The sequence below is a fragment of the Poromitra crassiceps genome (genome assembly GCF_964638095.1).
Source record: "Poromitra crassiceps genome assembly, chromosome: 3".
NCBI lineage: Eukaryota > Metazoa > Chordata > Actinopteri > Beryciformes > Melamphaidae > Poromitra > Poromitra crassiceps.
The window spans coordinates 15,911,331-15,937,259 of NC_139625.1; the positions used below are offsets into that span (position 1 = coordinate 15,911,331).

Sequence of the window (25,929 nt, forward strand, 5' to 3'; positions counted from 1 at the left end):
AGTCGGGGCATCCCGGTGGCTCAGCTTGTAGAACGCGTACTAGTCGCTGTCTAGCACATACTATCTTATATCAAATCAAATAAAAAGATTGGTTTATTAGTGTGCATGTAAACGCACTCAGTGTAAGAGAATTGGAGGGTGGATACTTTTCTTTAAAGAGAAGCAGCACTTGACCCCCCCACCTTCATTACAATCCTCCTGATGAACATGAGCAGATCGTCTGGTTCAGGGTTTCCAAAGGCAACATAGTGCCAAAACCATCTGAAAAGCCATTGACAGAGACGATCATAGTGCTAAATGCATTTGGGAAACCAGGCGCTGGTGGTCCAAACGAAGACTGCAGTTTACTTAACAGTGTTCTCAGTGATCTTATTGGTCATGTCTGCTTTTTGCTCTTTTTTTTGCACTTTTGGGACATTTTGATAGTGGCAACTCGTAATCAAAGGATCAGAAAGGATGTCAAATCAGGCGGCGGCCTGAAGGTAACCCCCACACTGTGAAGGGTTGAAGGAGGGGTCATACCGACGGTCAGATGTTACAGTGGGCCTGCCGAACGATGAACGAATGAATGTTAAAAGTCGACTGCACCATTAAGGGAATTCATTCACATGTTCCAAAAGGTTGAGCTGCTCGTTGTGTGCATGTATCGACTCAGTTGTACTGTCACACTAACCTGACCCCGCCAGATGGGGGCGGTATGGAGTACAATCAAACTCATCCAAAGAGACAGAGTCAGCCATGTACTGGACACTTTCTTCACACCTTGATGACAGAAGACAGACAAAACAAAATGCCTTCCTCCATCATATTAAGTTAACAACAGGCTCCAGAACGTTAAGTAGCTCATGTATGTTAAACCACATCTTAGTGGTCCAACAGTCAGAAACACTTATTTTCAACAACAAAAAATAAATCTTTATTGCACAAATGTGTCACGCGTATTTGTTGTTGGATGAATATGATTGAAGTGCCGTGATATATAGCCTATTATACAGTTTCCAAAATGCTTTGTATTCTTTTGCGAAAGAAATGTCAAAGGGTTCAGTATTTCTAAATATAAAGGCTCTGGTCTTAAAAGTAGACAGAATTTGTTTTGATATTGTACTATTAATGGTAAGAATAACGTATTGAATGTTGGATATCATGTGAATGAAACTTTTGATATGATCCTGGGATTTGATTGTTTTTGCACAAATGAATAAATTGGAATATATGATCTATCTACTACACATTTGTTTTCAAGATGGCCACTGGCTAGAGAGAAGCAAGATAGGAAGGAAAATGCTCAGGGTAACACTTTAGAATACAGCCCGCAACTTACCCTGTAAGTACAGGGTAAGATCTGTACTTACAGGGTAAGTACGGGATACAAAATCTGTACTTACAGGGTAAGTACGGGGTACAAGATGTGAATTTACCCTGTAAGTACAGGGTATCGCATCTGTACTTACAGGGTAAGTTGCGGGCTGTATTCTAAAGCGTTACCCTGAGCATTTTCCTTCCTGTCTTGCTTCTCTCTAGCCAGTGGCCATCTTGAAAACAAATGTGAAGTGGTACTCGGTATTTGATCATTTTCCATCTAACTGGATGAAAAGAACCAATTGTAGCAAAGCAATTGCATGGAAAAATAATAAGATGGTGTCACCTAAAATAATTCATACTATAGATCATCTGTTCGACATAACATTTGTAAACACCATTCAGTGTTTATTTGAACTTATTTAGGTGCCAGATGAGTGGGGTTTGGTAAATACAACATATAATGAGAATGTTTTGACGTTACAAGAAAGTATTTGTTAGGTTAGTTTAGTTTGCATTTCTGGAATTGAGCAAAGTAACAGCCACTTTCTGAATTGTGCTGATGAGGCAATCCCATCTGGTTCCAAGCAGGTTGAAACAAATATGAACAATAATGTGAATATATTGTGTAAGGCAGGTTGGTATAGGGCGACGTATGGGAGGCAGGACAGGACAATAAGGGTTACTTTTTCATCGTTAGTTGAAAAACACTCGTAAAAAAAAAAAAACTTTTGAAAATGAGGGTATTTTAGACAAATGTTATCTCTTCCTTATCACTGCAGTCAAACATGCACAGTAAGTGAGCTGACATCACATCATCGTGACAATAACATTAATTCTTGCCCTGCAGACAGACTTCAGAAGATCTGCTCTGGTTGTGGAAATAGCTTGTGAGCTCTGTTAGCGGTAATCTGGCTCCATCGTGGACCACGTCTAAATGATTTATGATGTTTTGGTCCTGCTGCTGTGTTCTCAGGCCCAGCAGTCTGCTGCCACCATTAATGCCAACACTACGCTGCTGATTCTGGTCCTGAAAATCAAACGAGCATTTGTCACCTTGGGAGGTGCCATTAGAGCCCATTAGGGGATGATATTGGGAACATTTAAGACTTTCAAGCCAAGATCAGAACTTTGGAATCGATCCAATCAATCTAAGGAACAATCATATGTCATCCCTTATGATGAAGAACTAGTAATTGTATAATACATTTTAGAAGGCTACTATACAAGCTCACACTACAACTGCAAGTCCCTGTAGGAATTTTAAAGCAGTATTAGGCTGATACTATAATACAGGGGTTCTCAAACTTGTTCACGTCAAGGACCCCATAAACTGACACAAATTAGACCACGGACCCCCATTTGATACAATTTTGTCCCAGGGTTTCCTATCTGAAAAGATTTTAGCTTTTGTGACGACCCTCCCACTCTCCTGGCCTGGTGTTGGAATTGTTAGGCTGATTGGATGCACCTGGGCCCGGTGCAGACCTGCAGACCATTCAGGTCTTTTGTTCTGTGCATTTGTTTTTTGTAGTTATTTGCCCTTATAGTGGAGCAGATTAAATGCAATTTTAATAATCGTTCACAAGTGGAAAGAAGTACCAAAATTGGCACAAATATTCCTTGGGGAATGTTCTTTTGATAAAACCTATTACTAATACTATTGAATACACAAGCTATGACTAAATAAATACATTCAGTATATTTGATCTAATAAATACCGATCTTGCTCTTAACTATTTACATACATTTTTGCCAAAACAATAAATAGCTGTGAAAGAATGGGAGTCGAGGTGAGGACAGGAAATCAACCATCGCCCAGCAGGTAGTCCATCCCCACCACATCCACGTCCAAGTCTTCTGATGGTACACAGGGGACACAGCATTCTGATGGACAAATTACATACAATGCAGTGAAGACATGTGTAACCTTAATAATCTGACCATTCGAGGATCAACAGTTATGTTATAGAAAATGTGCTTGTATAATCAACTAACCTATGCTCTAGGTTGAAAATGGAGCATAATCTTCACATCTGCAGCTGCACAGTGCTCTGCAAGCAAAACCAAAGCTGTAGCATTTGCACCTTCCATGGCATTCAAATCCGCATGCACACTTGGTCAGTTGTTGGCAACTCTCTGCAATAGGGGGGAGATCAGTCCACATCCACAAGATCCACCTGCCACATATCACCTCATTGATCCACCCTTAGTCGGACTTTGTTCTTCTGGTTGACAAAGTAATGATTGACCCCATATGCATCCAGCCTGGTAGGCACTAGGCAGCACACTTTATATGCTGGAGTAGAGCAGCTTGAGCAGGAGGGATGGCTTCATGGCCTCTGCTTCCAAGCAAACATGTCCAGCCTTGCTTCATCAACAGCATCAGCTGTACTGGACCTGTCATACATCATGACCACAACGTTTTCCAAGATCTTCATGTCGGCATCATCTATTGTATACTGCCTGCGTTTGCTGAAAACATCAGAAGCCTCATTATAAACATCCCAGGTTTGCCATGCAGCCTTCGGTAAATAAAACCACAAATGCCTGACAATGTTTAAGGGTTCTCACACCTTAAACATCAAATTGAAGGACTTTCCAGGCACAATTCCCTCCAATTCAAAGACCCAACACGGCATAGTTTGAGACACGGATCAAGGTAAATTACTGTACAGTAATTAACTTTAATTACTATTATTAATTACTACTATTATTAATTGGTAATTAACACTGTGAATTTTTATAATGAGAACTAGCAGACTTTACAGGTGCTCACAAACAATTAAAAAGAGAGAAAGGCACTTCTCAACTGTGCTATGTTCGACCTTAAAAAAAAATCAAAAATAACTCATTTTACAAAATATATAAATTCAAGCACTTTCAATTGGAATGAATTACAACAGCGACACCTGCTGTCATCTATCAGAACAGCAGCTCAACCTCTTCTGTTTCACACGGAACTCTTCAGCCGCCTACTTTTCAGTTCCTCTCCGGACCGTAACCCGAGTTGTACACCAAACAGGCATGGCGTCCTTCAGCTGGAATCTGTAACAGACGTGTATCCCTGTGTTATTCTGTGTCAGATTTTTGTCATTTTTGTATGTAGCGTTAGTTGTGTAAATAATATTTATTCATAATGGCGTGCAGGACCTTGTGTGAAGTTATCCAACGCCGTAAGTAACGTCAGCCTTACCTGCTAGCATTAGCATGTGAGCTAGCTAAATTATAATGACAGGTTGTAAGGTCTCTGGTTGCAGTTAAGTAAAGTTAGTCTGAAATCATTTTGACATGTAATGAACGCAGGTCTTTAAAATGTCTTGAATTGTATTAGTGAAACCCAAGGCCTTAAAATGTTAGACATACACGAATACAACAAAATAAAGCTTTTGAAGTTAATTCACTAGAAAAGGTGTTTGTTACTCTGCTGAGAAAGTCACCCAGAGTTATATTGAGGATCCACGGTTGTTTCATTTTCACATAGTCCAATTGGTGTTATGTTCCATTCTAACTGTCAATGAAAAGGCCTTACAAATAATTCAACTGTACCCTGATGACACAATTGCAGACAGTCTGTAATGAACATGACCTTGGAGGATAAAGCTTTATTCATTAATTATTAAATAATTAATTTATATGAATAATTAATTTAAGTTATAGTAACCGTCACATCATTTTATGTCCGAGCTAAACCAGGCTCTTACCTACTACTACTTACCATGACTAGCAAACCTTTGCACTGCAGTTACTATTGCCACTGGCAATGTTTCAAATGTGCAAAGCACACTGATTTTTGCACATCAAGTCCATATTTTTTGTCCAAAATTGACGCACGTTTTAAAATAAATACGAGCTCATGTTGTGTCGCTCACGTTTACACACTGACTCCAAAACTTTCGTCCATCATTAAAGTTTTTGGAACAGGTTCGATTTTCTGCGTTTTTCGCATCAGTCGATAGCCTTTTGTGAGCTGTTTGACCCGTCTGTGTTTTGAATGATGGATTTAAAAAAGGCATACAAAAAAATGCACTGTTTATAAGACCTTATATCTCACTACTATAAAAGGTGGAGGGGTTCTGCTCCACACAGTTGAGGGTGCAGCACTACAAATGAGCACACAATATTTCTAGTATATACAGTAGTGATACGAAAGAGAAAAGCAAACATTTATCGTTTTGTTCAATACTAGACTCCTCATTTCCCCAAGGTTTCTGCTAAACCAAATTTGTTTAGACTTATGTAAATCGTAATGGCATTAAATCATAGTAGATGGTAGTCAGTAATAACCTGATATAAGTTATATGAGGATAGACTCTTGTTTTATAGACAAAAATATGCATCTAACATTTGTTGCTTTGACAGGAGTCATGTTTCTTCCTGTTTTTTCCCACCTATCCTCCCTCTTTGTGCATCCATCCATCCATCCTCTCCTCTCCAGGCTTGGCATCTACCGCAGCAGCTGTGCGCCCTCCAGCCGCCGAGGTCCACAGCCAGCGTAACGCCATCTTCTCCAGAGAGCAGGCCAGGCAGCGCGCTCTGTACCCCCGCATCGAGAAGATCGAGGTGACCATGCAAGGCCCGGGGCTGGACGGCACGATGCTGGTCATGAACAGAGGGATGTCCACCCCGCTCAGCTGTGCCAGACGTGAGTGAAGGCAGGAGCGAGGTGATCAGAGTGAGGTTGAGCCTGTAGGCTACGCTTTTCTGTCTGGAACCTGCGTAATGATGAATGCTTGGATGCAAGGGTAGTGTCAGTGTGTGTGCAAAATGTAGGTGTAAAAAGTCAAGAAAATCCAAAATAACCCAGTAAGTCCAGCTGGCTGAGAGGAGAAAGAAAGAGTGAACTGCCAACTCCAGCCCTCCTATGGAGCCTTCAGGAGGAGCAGTCAGGCAGAGTGGTCTCAGGTGTGGCCCTCCCCTCAGCTGCCTACACAGAAAGCAGACAACATGCCTAGTTCACATTAGTGAAGTGCTTCGCAAGCAGTTTTTTGAGCTCGGCGACGAACCCTTCCAGATCAGAGGCAAATCACTTTGGCTCGGCGTTCGCAAATCGGCGCTCGCTTGTTAACTGTGAACTGTCCACAGACGCAAGCGGGGAGCTCCCCCGAGCACTCACTGATCAGTCACAGAGGTCCGCCAGATATCTAGCCTGCTAAATATGTGGTCGTGTCGGGAGAGCAGGAGAGCAGGCTACAAGCAGGCCAAGCAGCCTGACGGAGAAAGCCATTTTACGGGATTGGTACAAACTGCTGTCCCACAGCGAAACAACTAATTTAAAAAGCATTTAAGTAGTAGCTATGCACATCTTAGATGTTCACTAAGATTTTTCTATTATCTATTGAAACCCCGAAATAACATTTGAGATAGTGGGGGAGCAGGCACCATGTTCCACCCCACACTGTACTATTACAATGAATGTTGCATTTGCTCTTCATTGTGTTTATGTGATGTTACGTTTTTGCTCATTGAATTAACAAGTTGCTTAGCTTAGCCTGTCCTCTAGGTAGCACCTTTACTAAAAAGTAATGTTCTATAATCTGTACACTTCAGAGAGAGGGAGAAAGAGGCTATAGTATTTTACATCACTATCAAGGCCAAATTAATTGTGATACTTTGGTATTCACAAAGACATTAAATCATCATGGAGACGATTGGTAGCCTGAGCCTCCGTCTCACACCAGTGGTATTTTTAATAATAATAATAATAATAATAATAATAATAAATTCAATTTATATAGCACGCTTTAAAATCCAAGGACTTCACAAGGTGCTTTACAGATGCATGATAAAAACAATCAAGCAATCAAACAGGGAAAAATAAAAATATATAAAAAATAAATATAAAGGAACAGCTACTAAAAGAATAAAAAGATAAAAGGATAAAAACATAACACGTGTAAATGGAGAGGGAGGACCCTAGGGGAAAGCTAAAATAAATAAGTGGGTTTTGAGTTTTGATTTAAAAACGTCAAACGAGTCTGTAGCCCTGAGTGGTCCTGGGAGCTGATTCCACAGTGAGGAGAAGGCACGGTCACCCATGCTTGTGAGTTTGGTCCTAGGGACAGAAAGGAGGTTGGAGCTGCATGATCGGAGTGTCCGGAGTGAGGATTGAGGGGTAACTAGATCTTGGAGGTAGGTTGGAGCAGTGTGATGAATGGCCTTGTATGTTAACAGGAGAAGTTTGTAGGTGATGCGGTGGTTAACTGGGAGCCAGTGAAGGGAGTGCAGAACCGGGGTGATGTGCTCTGACTTGCGTCAGAGCACAGTTTTGGACATATTGAAGTCTTTGGATGGTTTTGGAGGGAAGGCCAGCGAATAGGGAGTTGCAGTAGTCTAAGCGGGAGTTAATGAAGGAATGAACCAGTTTTTCTGCATCAGGTTTGCTTAGTGAGGGGCGTAGTTTGGAGATGTTCTTCAGATGGAAAAAGGAGGTTTGACAGATGGATTTGATGTGTGCGTCCAGAGATAGTGATGAATCCAGTGTGACACCAAGGCTAGTTATGAGTGAGGAAAGGGGGATGGACTGGCCACAGATTTTTGCTAGTGTTTCTCAAATTACGACCACATTTCTCTGAAGAGGATCACCATTTTGGAAGGGATTATTCCTTCAGCCTTTCACTCGTTCCATCTTCTGCCATTGGAAGAAACTGAAAGCTTTAGCTCCGTTTGCACTTATTGACTTTAAAAAGGCTACATGTAGCACTTTGAAATCAAGAGTTGTTTTGGACTCAGAGACCTCCCTGTGTGTCTTTCCCTCAGACCTGACAGAGTACCAGGTGACCTCCTCGGCCCTGGCCCTGGTGGATGGGGTGCCCTGGCCCCTCCACCAGCCCCTCACCCACTCCTGCTCGCTCTCCCTGCTCACCTTCAAAGACGCCGACCCATCGCTAGTCAACCAGGTACTGATGACCGCACACAACCAGCGTGTCGTGATTGATTTTATTCATATTTATATACATCAACAAACCAGGTAGGAGTACAGCTTTTAGTAGTCATGAAGCGCTTTGACTTACGTAGTTATGGCAGTGTACTTAGTAGGGATGCACGATATATCGGCAATCATATTTGTATCGGCCGATGTTAGTCTGTTTTTTTATATATATATCAGTAGCGGTCCGATGAGCAAAATAACAGCAATGCTAATATCACTATCGGCCAAAAAGAAATCATATTGAGAGGAAACAATGTGGTGAATATGTGTTTTATTCACCTTATGTTCATACGCAGGGGTGGGCCAAATTCTTCCGGATTGTGTTAACACTTCCGGTGGTCACGGTGCGAAATACAAAAGAACGTCGGAAGAAGAAAGTTGTTTTTAGAGCAGGAATGAACATCGCCCGCAACTGCGGTCTGAGTGATACAAATCAAGTCGAAGAGGAAAAAGATGAGATCAACAAAAATAAAACAACGAAATGGGCAGTTAACAGCAACACACTGAGAGACGTCCTTGTACAAAACTTACCTGGACTCCAACATAGAAAGCTTCAGATGGTTTTCAGTCTCATCCGACCGCACCGCGAGCCACTTACCCGCAGATGTAAGACCCGCAGATGTTAACGTAATTCCCTTGAATGCGAGAATTAACGAGCCAGTTACGGCATTCTTAGATATTGCCATTGCTTTATTTTGCTATGTTACATACAATTGTCTAAATTATTGTTAATTCAGAGTTAGATGATATTGGAGCTGCCAGCGTTTTTTTTTTAGCCGGAAGTCGTGACACAACCACACAACCGGCTCAAATGGGCGTGGCTACATAAGGTGAATAGGCTTTTCCAAACGTTTTGGAAATAAGACATGACTTTTTCAAAATTCACACTGTCTACCTGTGCTTTTCAGTATGTACAAAATGTGGTTATCATAGAAACCTGTTTTTTTAACATCAGTGTATCAGTAATGGTATCAGCATCCCTAGTAATAACAAAGGCACTGAACCACTCACTACATTGCAAGTCGCCTAGATTATAGTGTCAGTGCTAAATGGCAAATAATAAATATCCAGATGGATGTAAAGGTGTTCAAGCCACTGTAGATCACATTTGCAGACAGTGAATTCACATAAAGCAGAAACTGGGTTAAGTCAGCCATCTGCTGCCTTGTGTCTCAGCTGTTCACTTTATTTCCAACAGGTTAACTCATATACACTCTTTTTGTCGTTCCCTCAGGCCTACTGGCGCTCCTGTGCCGCTCTGCTCGGCCAGGTGTTAGAGACCGCCTTCAAGGACCACTTTGTTGTGGAGCTGCTCTCCACGCCGGAGGTGCCAGGTACAGATTCTCTTCATGGTCGGGTCGGGTGTCACATGATCAACCCGATCATCATCCACTGCCTTTGCTCGGTCCAGGGTCTGAAATGAACAGTAGCCAACTGCCAATGGCGAGTAGATTAATTGCATTTGGCTAGTAAATCCCAGGAGGTTATCGGCCACATGGGGTGTAGCCTAAATGTTTGTACCAAACTAGTCATCGAATTAAATGCTAATGCTCTTAGTGGCAGTGTTATTGTTAGTATTCTATAATTAGTGTTTGTGTTCAGATTCATTATAATTATTAGTATTAATGTTACTGTTAGTGATAGTATATTTACGTAGGACACGTCACCAAAAAAGGCAATTTATTATATTATTGGCCGGTAAAAAAAAAAATTTGGCCGGTGGATTTCCCCCCCTGTCAAAAAGTTAATTTCGGACCCTGGCTGGGTCGCGTGATTTCTAACCCCACATAGGATAAGCAATAACCACGCCCTGTGGCGCCGGGATTGGCCAGGAGCATTGAAGCTTGGGACTAAAGCACCTTGGTTTTTTCATCTTTTAAAAATAAAGATGTTTAAAAAACTATTGCTTGTTACATTTTCAGTGCTGTACCTTTTCTGTGGGTAAGAATTGAGCTTGAAATTAACGATATGATACATTATATTATATGAGCTATGAACGTGAACACAACACCGTTTATATTATTGCATGTTTTTGTAGATTGTGTACATTGTGTAGATTACAATTATTATGCTTATTATTATTATTACTATGCTAAGGAAGGTAGGTGACCATAATTCATTTCAATGTCCGCTCTCAATGTCCGCTCTCGAAATCGCTGTCTGTTCTCAAGAGCTATTCAGTTGGTTCATGAAATCGCTGGGCTGCGTGCCCTCCAGTGTTGCTCCTGGCCAATCCCGGCGCCACAGGGCGTGGTTATTGCTTATCCTATGTGGGGTTAGAAATCACGCGGCTGGGTCACATGATCGACCTGCTCACCATCCACTTCCTTAGCTGGGTCACATGATCGACCTGCTCACCATCCACTTCCTTAGCTGGGTCACATGATCGACCTGCTCACCATCCACTTCCTTAGCTGGGTCACATGATCGACCTGCTCACCATCCACTTCCTTAGCTGGGTCACATGATCAACCTGCTCACCATCCACTTCCTTAGCTGGGTCACATGATCGACCTGCTCACCATCCACTTCCTTAGCTGGGTCACATGATCGACCTGCTCACCATCCACTTCCTTAGCTGGCCGCTGTTCATTCGATTCCACTTTGATTTCCTCTGAAAACTTTCCCTGTCTCTCCCTGCAGTCACTTCAGGAGCCTTCTGCTGTGACGTGGTGCTCGACCCTCAGCTAGACTCATGGACTCCCTCTGAGGTGTGTGTGTGTGTGTGTGTGTGTGTGTGAACCACTGCTCTATAATATCTCTTATGTAAATTCTAGTTTAGTTTAGGAAATTCATTTTAGGGTGCTTTCTCACTGGCGCCCCGGTACCGTTCCTGAGCACACTTATCCCCAAATTGACCCCAGTTTCGGAACATTTGATGAGTGTGCGCGTTGCGTTCTGTTCCGCGCCCGGGCGCGCAACGGGGAACCACAGGACAGGATCCACTTGAAAAGGTGGTCTGTGGAGCGCTTTGGTGTGCCCGGGCACGGAACACTTGCGAGTGTGAAAGCCAACCGTTCCGAACCACATAGACAACACATGGGCGAGGATAAACTCCAGGCATAGTTGATGACGCAAGTGCACTCTGTTCCGTTTCCGTGCGCGGAAGAAATATTGTAATGTGAAAGCTGACCAGCAGGAGAGAGGGGAGGGGGGGGCAATCTTTCCCGGGTGCGGAACGGAACAAAAGCCTTAATGTGTCTCTGTGTGTGAGAGTGTGAGGACGACAGGCAACAGGTACATCATAAAACAGCGCATGTGTATAAATATTACAGTGTTAATTTTCACCTATTTCACCCATTATCACCTCTGAAATGGAGAACCTTACAACCTTACAAGTTTCTAGGCAGAAAGAAATCAGTCACTTAAATCTGTGAATGTGTTGCTGATAATTATTGGTTTAATGCCTATGATAGTAAAGAGAGGGATTTATACGCACATCACGGGAAGGTGCAATAAGGCTGGAGCAAAAAACGCTGCATAAATGAAAGAGGGTAGAGCCTGCACACTTACTCACAATGCCAAAAAAGTTTAATTCAAAAACAAACGTTTTCGATCCACACTGGATCTTCGTCAGGTCAGCAATGATTGGTGGATGAAGAATGCCCATATATATAGTACACCACAAGCACAGTCATAGGCTGATGGGCTCTATGCTGATAGGTGGGGGTGACACAATCACCACCTCACAGGGTGGAGCACATCCACACATAATTGATAATTAACCATGTAAAAAAGCCCAAGGAAATAGATAATAAAGTGAAACAAAGTGGGCTTAAAAGGGAGAACAATATACAAACAACAATATAGGACTATAATGCAAGAAACACCAATTAAAATCTACATTGCGCCATGATACATAATATAAAGGTAGCAATGGAAGTTTTGAATAGAAAAATAGAAAAATAGAATAATATGGAAAAGGTTTAATTTTGTAAATGTTTTAAAAGGGGGGGTACATATATTATACGTATCTAGATGGTTCAAGGCCCAATAAATAAATAAATAAATAAACCGGACCCTAGAGAAGACATTAGGAAACAATCATAGGGGCAATCATAGAACCTCCTATACATAGGCACATTAACAACTGTTTCAAGTTTTATTAAAGAAAGTGTTTTATATCGTACTCTTGGTTCAGACCTCTGGGTGCGAGAGTCTGAAGGTTAAAGATATGAAAACTCTCTCTTCTAAGTAGGAGGGTGTTTTGGTCACCTCCTCGTCTTGGAGTTGGTACATGCTCAATGCCTATATATTTCAGGGAGGACACTGGGTGCTTTGCCTCCCTAAAATGGACTGCCACCGGGTTCCGTGGATCCTGGGTTCTGATGCAGCTCCTGTGCTCTGCAATCCTAGTTTTAAGGGCTCTTTGTGTTTTACCCACATACGCCAGGCCACATGGACATTTAATTAAATAGACCACATTTTTTGTTGAACAGGTTATCATGCCCTTTATTTTCATCGTTTTACCTGTTGTCGGGTGAGTGTATGTGGTGCATTTATATGTGAAATTGCACTGTGTGCAAGAACCACATCGGTAGTTGCCAGGTGGCAGATCAAGAAAGGTGGTGTTTTTTGTTGGAATGAGGTCAGATTTGACCAGCATTTGCCTCAAATTAGGAGGACGTTTGTACACTACCTTGGGAGCAAAATTGAACTCATTTTTGAGCGATGGATCCGAACTTAAAATGTGCCAGTGTTTCCTAATAGTTCTCTCAAAGTCTTTCCCCAGAGCTGAATAATTAAGGAAGCATCTAGGGGTGTTAGTGGGTGGAAGTTTATCCTTCTTAATAAGACTTTGTTCTTGTGTGACAGTTTTAAACCTATTACGGGCAGAGTTAACCCAGCTGTCATTGTAGCCTCTGTGCTTAAATCTATACTCCAAAACATCTGCTTGTTTTTCATAGTCAGTGGGTTTGGTGCATATTCTTTTTATCCTACTGAATTGGCTAATGGGAAGACTTTTTTTCTGGTGTAGTGGGTGGAACGATTGACCATGTAGGAAAGAACATTTATCAGTTTCCTTTCTATACAGGTCCGTAACTAACACATCACCTTCCCGTAAAACCAAGATATCCAAAAAGCTGATTTTTTGTGTATCATGCTCAATGGTGAATTTCAAATGTTCATGACATTGGTTAAGGAACTCATAAAACTCCATCAAACTCTCGATAGAACCATCATAGATCATAAAAACATCATCAACATACCTTTTCCATAATTGAATATTATTGAGGAATGGATTATTAGGGGAAAAGACAAAGTTATTTTCAAAACAGGCAACATACAGGGAACTGAAATTAGGGGACATTTTGCTGCCCATGGCTGTCCCCTTGCATTGCCTGTATAAAGAAGACACTTTTTCAAACATAAAAACATTTTTGGACAACACCAATTCTGCCAATTTGCCTAGACACTGAGTACTGGGTATAGTTCCAAGTGGTCTTGTGTCTAGGAAGTGGGTCAAAGCATTTAGGCCGCCCTGGTGGTCAACGTTGGTAAATAAGTTTTGTATGTCCATTGTGACAAGATGTGTGTCATTACTGAGATTATTCACTGCCTTTAAAATGTTAATCATGTCCATTGAATCTCGCACATATGATGGGAGAGCAGTGACAAAGGGTTTTATAAAGAAATCGACATAACTGGAAATATTCTCAGTGAGTGATCCAATGGCGGACACAATGGGTCTCCCAGGTGGATTTTCCAACCTTTTATGTATTTTTGGCAGGATATAAAAAACGGGCATAATGGGGTGTGCCACCTTCATAAAAGCACATTCTTTTTTTGTGATTTCTCCTGCTTCAAAAAATTCATTCAGTTTTACATCAATTTCACTTTTAAAAACATGAGTTGGATCCTTTGCAAGTGATTCATAATAAATGGGATCTGACAATTGCCGTTCAACTTCATTTTTATAATCAACCCGTTTTAATATGCAAATTGCACCACCTTTGTCGGCAGGTTTAATAACAATACTAGTATCTTCCTTAAGTTCAATTAAAGCATCACGTTCTTTCTTGGATAAATTGTTAAATACTTTGTATTCTTTTCGCTTATTCAACAAACCCATTACGTCTTTTTCTACAAGTCTACAATATGTATCTAAGGAAGCATTTCTATACTTGGGGGGACAAAAAGTAGATTTTGCCCGGAAAGGGGTAGAGACCCTGTTATCCTGCTCCGGATCGGGCAGGATATTAGAAACATGTTCATTAACCACAGCCACAGCAACATTCTGCTCATGTGCATTTATTGTGCTTTCATTGGAAGCCTTATTGCATGAAAAAAACTCTCTTAATCGCAGGCTGCGGAAAAACTTTTCAAAGTCAACAGAGGCTTCAAAAGGATCACAGTGAGTGGTGGGGACAAAATTCAGGCCCTTACATAGGGCAGATTCACATTCTGGGGAGATGGATCTATCAGACAAGTTCACCACACTTAGGAAGTCTTGTTGTGGGTGATGTAATAGCGTGTTGCATTGGCAGAATTGGTGTTGTCCAAAAATGTTTTTATGTTTGAAAAAGTGTCTTCTTTATACAGGCAATGCAAGGGGACAGCCATGGGCAGCAAAATGTCCCCTAATTTCAGTTCCCTGTATGTTGCCTGTTTTGAAAATAACTTTGTCTTTTCCCCTAATAATCCATTCCTCAATAATATTCAATTATGGAAAAGGTATGTTGATGATGTTTTTATGATCTATGATGGTTCTATCGAGAGTTTGATGGAGTTTTATGAGTTCCTTAACCAATGTCATGAACATTTGAAATTCACCATTGAGCATGATACACAAAAAATCAGCTTTTTGGATATCTTGGTTTTACGGGAAGGTGATGTGTTAGTTACGGACCTGTATAGAAAGGAAACTGATAAATGTTCTTTCCTACATGGTCAATCGTTCCACCCACTACACCAGAAAAAAAGTCTTCCCATTAGCCAATTCAGTAGGATAAAAAGAATATGCACCAAACCCACTGACTATGAAAAACAAGCAGATGTTTTGGAGTATAGATTTAAGCACAGAGGCTACAATGACAGCTGGGTTAACTCTGCCCGTAATAGGTTTAAAACTGTCACACAAGAACAAAGTCTTATTAAGAAGGATAAACTTCCACCCACTAACACCCCTAGATGCTTCCTTAATTATTCAGCTCTGGGGAAAGACTTTGAGAGAACTATTAGGAAACACTGGCACATTTTAAGTTCGGATCCATCGCTCAAAAATGAGTTCAATTTTGCTCCCAAGGTAGTGTACAAACGTCCTCCTAATTTGAGGCAAATGCTGGTCAAATCTGACCTCATTCCAACAAAAAACACCACCTTTCTTGATCTGCCACCTGGCAACTACCGATGTGGTTCTTGCACACAGTGCAATTTCACATATAAATGCACCACATACACTCACCCGACAACAGGTAAAACGATGAAAATAAAGGGCATGATAACCTGTTCAACAAAAAATGTGGTCTATTTAATTAAATGTCCATGTGGCCTGGCGTATGTGGGTAAAACACAAAGAGCCCTTAAAACTAGGATTGCAGAGCACAGGAGCTGCATCAGAACCCAGGATCCACGGAACCCGGTGGCAGTCCATTTTAGGGAGGCAAAGCACCCAGTGTCCTCCCTGAAATATATAGGCATTGAGCATGTACCAACTCCAAGACGAGGAGGTGACCAAAACACCCTCCTACTTAGAAGAGAGAGTTTTCATATCTTTAACCTTCAGACTCTCGCACCCAGAGGTCTGAACCAAGAGTACGATATAAAACACTTTCTTTAATAAAACTTGAAACAGTTGTTAATGTGCCTATGTATAGGAGGTTCTATGATTGCCCCTATGATTGTTTCCTAATGTCTTCTCTAGGGTCCGGTTTATTTATTTATTTATTTATTGGGCCTTGAACCATCTAGATACGTATAATATATGTACCCCCCCTTTTAAAACATTTACAAAATTAAACCTTTTCCATATTATTCTATTTTTCTATTTTTCTATTCAAAACTTCCATTGCTACCTTTATATTATGTATCATGGCGCAATGTAGATTTTAATTGGTGTTTCTTGCATTATAGTCCTATATTGTTGTTTGTATATTGTTCTCCCTTTTAAGCCCACTTTGTTTCACTTTATTATCTATTTCCTTGGGCTTTTTTACATGGTTAATTATCAATTATGTGTGGATGTGCTCCACCCTGTGAGGTGGTGATTGTGTCACCCCCACCTATCAGCATAGAGCCCATCAGCCTATGACTGTGCTTGTGGTGTACTATATATATGGGCATTCTTCATCCACCAATCATTGCTGACCTGACGAAGATCCAGTGTGGATCGAAAACGTTTGTTTTTGAATTAAACTTTTTTGGCATTGTGAGTAAGTGTGCAGGCTCTACCCTCTTTCATTAATGCCTATGATACACTAGACAACCTTGAAAATCTTCACAGATTATGAAAAGACTGGGGAGTATACACTCCCCGACTGGTTCCGGAAGATTTTTTATGACGACTGAAAAACTGACTGAAATACACTATACGACTACCTCAGACGAGGGACCATACACTACATGACTTGTCACAGCAACTGAGCCCAGCAAACTCACATGAAAACAATGAGATCTCGTGGCTACTAACTATACTCAACGATTTTACTTTCAAAATAAAAGCACTAATCTATTACTGTATGACTAACTACGGGTTAAAATTGACTTTTCGAAGGCACAACACTATGTTAATTTAAAACCGGTTTCTATGCAAATGTGTTCTTTATGTCCTCTTTGGTACTTGGGGTATTTCGGATTGGCGGGAAAAATGGTTTACTTTTATTTTGAAGGTTATAACAGGAGGTTTCCGTTTTATTCTGGCTGACTTGACAACTGTGAGCAAACGGCTTTTTGATGTTTTGATGTTGTCTTTGATGTAATTGAGTCTTTCACTCGTCCCTGTATTATTCACGTGTGCCTTGGTATCAGATATATCTATTGTATGAAGAATGACTCCCTATCTGACTGCTTTTGCCTCATTGCCTCATAGTTTTTCATTGGATATTGACAGGATCCACATGCATGTGATTTGTTGACCCGTGTGCACTATACGATTGCGTCCAGAATCGGCTTGGAAATTCAAACGTTTGATATAATCGTTGTGGCTCTGACTGGCGTCGGCAGTATACACTTGACGACCCCAGTATACACTGACAACAGATTTGGGAACCGAGTCCGACTGGCACAACAACTACCCACAACAACTGCAGACTAGAGTAAACAAAGACAGACTTTGCCCGACTGGAAATCCTGTGTAAAATCGGGTGAAATATCGTATAGTGTAACCTCTGCTTAATGTGTGTTTGGGAGTATAAAAGTGTTTTTCCGTTTCTCTCCCCAGGAGTCGTTACGCTCTCTGACCCAAAGTGCCCAGCAGCTGATCCACCAGAACCTGCCCTGGGAGCCTCTGGAGGTGGCGCCCCCTGTTGCCCTGGAGGTATTCTCACACAGCAGGTAGGCTGTCTGGCAGGTTAAGAATCTGTCTACTGCTGGGTTTGCTTCATACCCCTTTGTCTTTCTCTCTTTCTACGTTTCTTTTTCTCTCTGTTCTTTTTTCTCTGTCTTTCTGTGCATCTCTATCTTTCATTTTCTCTGTATATCTTCTTTGCTTAGCATGGCCACATGTTCAGAAATACAAGATAACTAATAGTTTGTCTGCAGCATCTACTTCTGACTTTAAAAAATAAAATAAAATAATGATGTACTCTCTCCCTCCCTCCCCCCTCTCTCTCTTTCTCTCGCTCTGTGTCTTTGTCTCTCGCTCTCTGTATGTCTCTCTCTCTGTCTTTCTCTCTCTCTGTCTCTGTCTCTCTTGATTATTTTTTACAAACAAGGACCACAATGGAAACAAGTCCTGGACTTTATTGTCTGTGAATTCATCTGCAATTTTAATAGTGGTGCATGTTCATTGTGTATCTGTCAATACAGATACACGATACATGATACATGATGTATATATACATATGTATGTATATATGTACATATGTATGTATATATACACAGATACATGATCTCTGTTCATTGTGTATCTGTCATAAAAAAAGTAAATGAATTCAATTATCTCGCTCTGTCACTCTCTCTCTCTCTCTCTTTCTCTCTCTCTCTCTCTCTCGCCCCAGGTGTAAACAGGAAGAGGTGGAGCAGAGGGCAGCACAGAACCCCAAAGGCACAGTGATGCTCCACAGGTGATACACACTTTTTAAGAAATATTCACATTTCCTACAGTATTACCAATTTCCAATGTGCTCTCATTCACAAATGCATCTCCATGTACCCTTTGTTTACCCTTTGTTGTTCATCACAAACACCCACAATTCACTGCATTTTTTTTGTATCATGTAGGTGACTCTGTTGTCTGTGTTCTGTGTGATGTACCACATTTTATTGCTGCTGTTGTCTTGGCCAGGTCTCCCTTATAAAAGAGATATCGTATCATCTCAATGGGACTTCCTGGTTAAACAAAGGTTAAGTAAAAAAAAAATTACATTGGTACTAGGATTCTTTTTCTCTTCCTCCTCTGTAACGAAGAAACTAACGGACACATTCTTTCCTAATTTCAACCCAATGCGACTACAAGTGTTCAGGTGAATTCAGCTCGTAGTAGCAGCAGTTCACAGCTCACCTAGACAGGCTAGCCTTATTTTCCGAGAGCAGTACACAGGGGAAAGAACAGGGAGAAGTCCGTTAAAACGCGACGACCCCAGGTGAATAAATTAACTTTTCGTGGCAAATTGAATATCCAAGCTCCGTATCTACCTTGAAGGCTGCGTCAGACTGAGAGAAATTAAAAGAAAAATCCGGACCGTCACGACAGCTGATCTTCACGGTAGAAAAAAGCGAGAAACAGAGACAAATAGAAGGGGGGGGAAATAGGTATCGACGATATCTGTTCTTGTAAACTGTACGTTGTCACTGGTAACACCGGTGTCGTCATGGGTTTATCAATCTGGGCACCCAGAGTCTATCAGTCTGACGACTAATAAGACTCTGGGACAGACGGACGATATTTTGGGTCTTCCGCTGTATAGTGGATGTCCATGCCAAGACTTCTTGGCATGGACTTCTCTGTTTACAGTCCAATTGACGCGAGACTGGAGTTGGACCTGATTGATTTATTGTTTTAGGTCCAGATGGCATTTCGGCTAATATAATAAATAGTTGCATTATGAGATGTTGTCGGGAGTGTAAACCACGACGGAAGGGGTCTTATTAGTCGTCAGACTGATAAAACAGATCAATTCCTCTCCACTGTCTTCTTCTCCTCTTCTTGCTCTTAACACTGTCGTTGCTGCTTCCCTAGATGCGGTGACCATGTGTTGTTGAGCGGGGGCCCCCTGGTGGCCAGGACGGGCCTGTGCTCCCAGTACGAGGTGACGGCCCTCCACAGCCTGGGACAGGGGCCCTGGGGCCTGCACCGCCGTGCTCAGGGCCTCTCCCTGCCTCTGCAGCTACAGGTAGACGAGACGTGTGTGCATTTGGGTGTGTGTTTTAGCATATTCCAAGGGTCCAAATGTCCCCACAAGAATAGAAGAAGTGGGAAAAAAGCAGTCACTTGCAAGGCCTGTTTGTATGACTTCATTACGCTACGTTCACACAGGGCACCTACGCCTTGCCTTGCCTCAACCCAGGCCTACGCCTACAGACCTTGAGCTGGGCGTGAACCTATCGCACGCTTTTGCGATCACACTGCACGCCTATTCCACGTTCACCTGAGCCGAGTCACAAGCGCCTCTCCTCTCTCCCGAGTGCTTTTTTTTGTCACATGTGGTCCCGAATTATCATGGGTAGGTAAAATAAATCTGATATATTTAATGTGCTATTGATGCTGGATATGTTTAACCAGGTCTCCTTCTTGGGTGACTGCTGTCATAGAGAACTGGATGGTGTTGTACTAAGTGGATTAACTTTTCATTGTCCATCTTGCTTCTTCGGTCGCTATTCTCTCTCCTGAAGATTTGTTTACCGACGGGGAGAAAGCCCCACGTGATAGCCACCCGTCAATCTCTCTCTCTCTCTCTCTCTCTCTGCTCAACACTGTTGTAGTAACTCCATTTTATTTTGAAATTCAGTTGACTTTGCCATTTCCCATGGATATTGTCGCGTTTTTGCTTCATGGCTTGACAGAAGAAGTCTGCCTTCACGCGCCTAGTCGGCTTGAAAATAGAACTCAAGCCTAAACGATAAAATCGGCGCAGGTCAGGAGGCGCCCTGTGTACACAGCCTCATTGACTAAAAAGGACGCCTATTTAAAAGCGTGGGTAAAGGCAAGGCGTAGGCAAGGCTTGGGTGCCCTGTGTGAACGTAGCCTTAGGAAAAGGCTCATATTTTATAGCGCTAACCCCCCAAAAATGTCGTCAGTCTGGGCTTCAGTGCAGTTTTTAATGTCACTTGATCTAAATGCTGCCACAGAGGTTCCCCCCCCTCTGCCAAGAGTAGGATTGCGGAAGAAATGCTGACCGCTTGTCATTTTTTGGCATGGAAAGTGTCAAAAACAAAGATATTGAATATCAGCACAGAATATCAGATATCGGCGACTTCGGTGTAAAAGTTTTGGCATGGGTATCGGCCTGCAAAACCCCTGTCAGTCAGGTCCCTGCTGTATATACAATTACAGTTTTGTTACACAATTTCCATCGGATCCTTTTGACGCATTTGTGTTGTGTTGCACTTTTCCCTTGTGCTGATCGCAGGGTCCTGAGGCCCGTTTGTTAGCCGTCGAAATGTCCTTGTAGCTTATCTTACTTGCCGAAGAGTTAAAAAAAGAAGAAGAAGAAATTCAATTACATTATTTTCTCCTTCTGCTATCAAAGCTTGTCGTGTGGTGGCGCACAGTAATTAGTTGGAGGCTGCGTGTGTCTCCTAGTCACGTTCTCTCTCCCTCTCTGTGTCTCGCTCTCTGCAGGCTCATCACACAGTGTGGAGGAAACTGAGGCAGAGGGCGGAGAAACCGGTAAGAACCTACATCTCCGGCTTTGCCTTCACACTCCCGTCCAAGATCGCCAGCATCAAAGCTGAAGTGGCCGACTCGGGAAGGGTGTTGTCGGCGTTAGCCCCCATGTCACACTATACGCCGAAGCAGCGCTCAACCTAAGCTCAACCTACGCTGAACCCACAAGTTTCATTTAGGCGTCCTTGTTAACACATTCACTGCCAGATGTTTTTTTTTTACTGTAGTTAGCTTCTGCCAGAGGGGTTTTTTGAGGATTCTGGCTCATCTTTCAAGACCCGAGGATTCTTTTCTGCTAAGATTTTGTGAACACACAATATCTCAAAATAACTAATAGAATGTGTGCTTTCTCTGTCTAAAAGAGTTAGTTTGTAGAGTTAGTAGTTATGTAAGCATTAGCAGTTGAATACAGCATGGTTTCAGCGTCAGAAAAATTATTCAGAGATAAACGGCTTTTTGTGAAATTCGATAGAACAGTCACTTTAACCATTCATTTTTGGCATCAGTAAGACTCAGACATCTAAACAATAGTTTTGAACAGTAATTTCCTCCATAACAGCAGGAAACCCCCCTCTGCTTCCAACTCCTCCCTCCGTGGGCGTTCTTCTTGGCTGCAGCGGCCGTCACAAGCTTGTCACCAGTCACTGCTTTGCTGCTGCTGCTGCCTGTCTGCGCGGCCGCTGTTTGAGGAAGTCTGGATGGACTCGCTCGCTTCTTGGAGTTTTGGTTGAGAGAAGCTTTTGCGATTCTGGTCATATTTATGCTGCGTGTTTCAAAGTGTGTTCCACCTGTAATCTATTATGCAAATTTGCAATCCCGCATCGCCAGCAATCAGCGCGAAAACGAAAGCGTTTTCCCCCATCCATTTTCATGAGAATGGCTGCTTTTTGCTTGCCTTCCTCTAGTCAGGAGAGCACTGTCGCCACTTAGTGGCTCGGTGGAATGGGTTGTAAACGTTCGGTGGCTCCAATAATTATATAAGAGATGTAAAAGGGTTAGATGCACATCCCACGGTCAAAAAAAAAAATTCATTTTTTTGACGTATTAATACGTCATTGGCAGTGAACGTGTTAACAGGCGAAGCCGTTCACACGCTGCTCACGCCTTGCTCAAGCGATCGTTCGGGATTCACGCCTATTTTCCAAGCGTGACGCGTGAAGCTTGAAGCTGCCAGGCACGAAGTCAGTGGGAGGAGTTGTGGGTGGGTGGGGTCAAGACGCCCCGAGGAGGCGCTGAGAGGAAAAGAGAAGGCTTCTTGTGTGAACGGTTAGGCGTCAGTTCAGTTTGTGCCTGCCTCAAGCTTCAGCTCTACTTACGTTCGGCGTCCTGTGTGAACAAGGGCTTAGGGGTAGAGGTCTTCACGGGTCCAAAATCACGGACCCGGACCCTAATGGACCCGGGGAATTTGTGCCCGAACCCGTAATGAACCCGTCTATTATTAGAAATCTGAGACCCGGCCCCGTTCAGAACCGATAAATGTTGGATCCGGACCCGGAGTAGACCCGTCTATTATTAGAAATCTGAGACCCGGCCCCATTCAGATCCGAGAAATACCGAGGCAGAGACTAGTGGTGTCGACGTCAAAGTTGCTTGTTAACTGCTACAAGTTGTATATCAAATGAAACTTTGTGCATCTTTATTAACTAACGTTATAGCATTCTCCCCTGGTTGATGCTGCCTACCTAGCTGCTGCCGGACACTGCCTGACCGTGATGTAATGCATATCCATTCATCCCTGCCAAGAAATTTGTAATGAAAAAATAAATCCACGTTTTCTGTTATTCTTCTTGCTGATTTGAATTTGAATTTCTTTATTTTTAATACAGGGACAGTGTACAAGAACATTAACCCTATAAAATAGGGAGAGATGCATCGTACCAGGTTATAGCAGAAATGCTATTTTCCACCCGTAGTAAAAGCCATGTGGCTAACGTTAACAAGGGATACATCTTCACTGTGCGTGCATTAGAAAGTGTGTTTCACAGTGAAACATGGGAGCTGCTACTGTTAACGCTAGTTAGATAGTACAGTGGCAGTCTCTATGCTACCGCCGTTCCTTCGCCCAAAAACACACAACAGCGCTAGAAACAATCACATGTTGTGACTTGTGTACTCACCATGCGATCATCGAATAATAATCCAAAGTACGGGAAACAGTCATCTTCAATTAAATCCATAGCGAGAGGAACCAGCAAGAGGGTTACCTCTCTGCAACGAAAATCACTTCCTCGTTTGCCTGAGGCGCATGTGTGCGCATGTGTACGCATGTGGTCACATGCGCCTCATGTAAACGAGGAAGTCATTTTCATTGCAGATGGGAACGCTCTTTGCTAGTTATTTTCTCTATGGATTTACTTGCAGTTTGTGACAACAAGCCTCACGTGTGCTGTTTTGATGCGTTTCTCTCGTGATCAGCGCTGATCTCGGCTCGTACAGACTCGGGAGGGGAGGGGGGATGGGAAAAAAAGTGTGGCGGGGTGATTTACAGCTCTGACAGCCACTCGCCGGGTCCACTCGGGTCTTATTGGACCCGGCATTTCACTGCCAGAGCCCCGAGACCCGTGACAATCGCTCCCGGAACCGACCCAGACCCGGAGTCACTTATTTTGAATGGACCCAGACCCGGCCGGGTCCGGGTCGGATCCACGGGTATTCAGGGGGTCGGGTATACCCGAAGACCTCTACTTAGGGGGCATCGGCCCCGGATGCCAAAATGCCGCCCGCTCCACATTCGGCCTTGCTTCGGTCCCAGGCTGCCGTCTGCACTCGAAATTTCACAAGACAGTCGGATGATAATAATTGAGGCTATTTTTAAATTCTTCCTCGACGATGCGCCGTTTCTGAACTCCGCATCAAAGCAGCAGACAGACATTCACTCAAGATCCAAGGAAGGAAGTATTTTTAAACCTCTTCAGGTCCACGGCTTTTATGTTTTCACTTTTTTACACGTCAGTACACTTAGATTGATGCGATACTGCTTCGGCTCTGTCTCAGCGTAAACGAGCTCGACTTGGCCACTTCAAATTTAAACTAGGCTGCGAGTTAATTTGGGATGGAGTCATCGAGGCGAAATATATTTTTCTGCAGCCTTTTTCTGGCGTTCTCAGTGCATCACTGACTGCGTAATGAGGGGGCGGTGGGGCGCGGGGGAAGTACTCATTAATAGACACACTTGATTTGGGAACTGATGACATAGTGTGCTGTGTGGCCTACATTTCATTTTCATGTTCAAATGCAGTTATTGAAGGAATAGAAATGGCACAAAAGTAAGCGGGACGATGCCCAACCCCCACTGCGAGACGCCTTGAGCTCCAAAACCAGTCAGCTGTTTTCTGTTTACTACTGAGAGCTATGGCAGATGGATCAAGCAAGTTCAGGCATGTTCTCTCTCAGGGTTGTCAAAAGGCATTCTGGGAAATGTAGGAAATCGCCAACTGAAGTAGAAGTGGACGAGGCAGGTTGAGGGAAAGTGGATACACCAAAAGAAAAAGTCAATTGCAACACCCAAAATAACTCATGGAAATGCATTGAACGTCTCCGATTGCTGATACATAACGGTGTATGAATATCTGAGGGTGGAGTTACCTTCTTCAGTCTGTCTACAATCAGTCTGACTGTGTTCTTTTCCCCCTCCGCAGGTCGAGCTGCCGAGAGCCCATGAAGCGACTCCGCCCCCTCCTCCCACTGCTGACTCAGCTCCTCCTCCCCCAGCCGCCCAGTAATGAGCACTAGCTTCACCTCACACACACACTTTATCACGTGTCCGCTTGTCTTGTTTGTTCAATAAATGTGTACAAATATGTGACAAATCATTTGCCCTCATCTCTTTCTTATGTCAACTGTTGTTAATTGAAATCAAGGGAGTCAAGGGAAATGTATTTGACTCTGTCGGAGTTGTGATCGCCCTCCCTTGCGTCGTGTGCCCAGGAAGATGTTAATCGCTTTGGCTTGTAACTGATTGTGTACATAGGAGTGAGAGAGAAGGAAAATGGAAGTGTGTGTGTGAGTGTGTAGAGTGTGTCTGTGTGATAGTGTGAGTGTGTGTGTGTGTGTGTAGAGTGCAGTCAGCAGTTTGCTTAGAGACAAAAGCGAGAGTGTGTGTTACTTTGTGCTTGCTGAGGGTCAGGCAGCGGTGCAGCTGTTGCGTCTATCACTCACAGACAGGTGGCTAAACCCTCACAGGAGGCATGTGAGAAAGTGTGTGTGTGTGTGTGTGTGTGTGTGTGTGTGTGTGTGTGTGTGTGTGTGTGCGCGAGAAAGTCTGCGAGTCTGAGGCTTGAAAAACAGTCCTAATGTAATTTTCCACTGTTTTGTGACCCCTCCCCCTCCAGGATTCCAGACATTTCTTATTCATTAGACAAACTCCTAGTACTGTACGTTCTGATTACGTTTCCTGCGTTCCCGTCAAACCACCCCCCCCCCCCGTTACATCCTAAGGAAATCCAAGAACTCACTAACAAGAATAGAGCTGCAGCAATATTAGTCAATTAATGGATCTATATTTTTTTTAGAATCGATGAATCGTTAGACTGATTCTTAATGGAAAAAATACAAAAATGATCTTGTTCCGTCTTGTTAAATGTGAATATTTTCTGGTTTCTTTAGTCTTCTGTGACGGATTACTATGACAGTGAAATGATTATCTTTGCGTTGTGGACTGTTGGTCAGGACAAAAGAAGACATTTGCAGATGTCATCTTGGGCTTTGGGGAAAT

At 42.8% G+C, this 25,929-nt stretch overlaps 1 protein-coding gene across 1 annotated transcript; it reads left to right on the forward strand.

The window, feature by feature from the left end:
* The first annotated feature begins 4,310 nt into the window (after positions 1–4,310).
* Positions 4,311–24,984, forward strand: mrpl39 (mitochondrial ribosomal protein L39). The gene is made up of 10 exons (XM_083633793.1): positions 4,311–4,475; positions 5,738–5,944; positions 8,059–8,198; positions 9,465–9,564; positions 10,874–10,941; positions 17,610–17,722; positions 18,388–18,453; positions 19,569–19,722; positions 21,171–21,218; positions 24,854–24,984. The coding sequence occupies exons 1-10, from the start codon at positions 4,439–4,441 to the stop codon at positions 24,935–24,937; spliced, it is 1,017 nt and encodes a 338-aa protein (XP_083489919.1). The 5' UTR covers positions 4,311–4,438; the 3' UTR covers positions 24,938–24,984.
* The last annotated feature ends 945 nt before the right edge of the window (positions 24,985–25,929 follow it).

Coding starts and splice junctions, on each gene's coding strand:
- mrpl39 (XM_083633793.1), top strand. CDS start 4,439: ATGGCGTGCAGGACCTTGTGTGAAGTTATCCAACGCC. Junction 10,942..17,609: donor ACTCATGGACTCCCTCTGAG/GTGTGTGTGTGT, acceptor TTCTCTCCCCAG/GAGTCGTTACGCTCTCTGAC. Junction 21,219..24,853: donor GGCAGAGGGCGGAGAAACCG/GTAAGAACCTAC, acceptor CCCCCTCCGCAG/GTCGAGCTGCCGAGAGCCCA.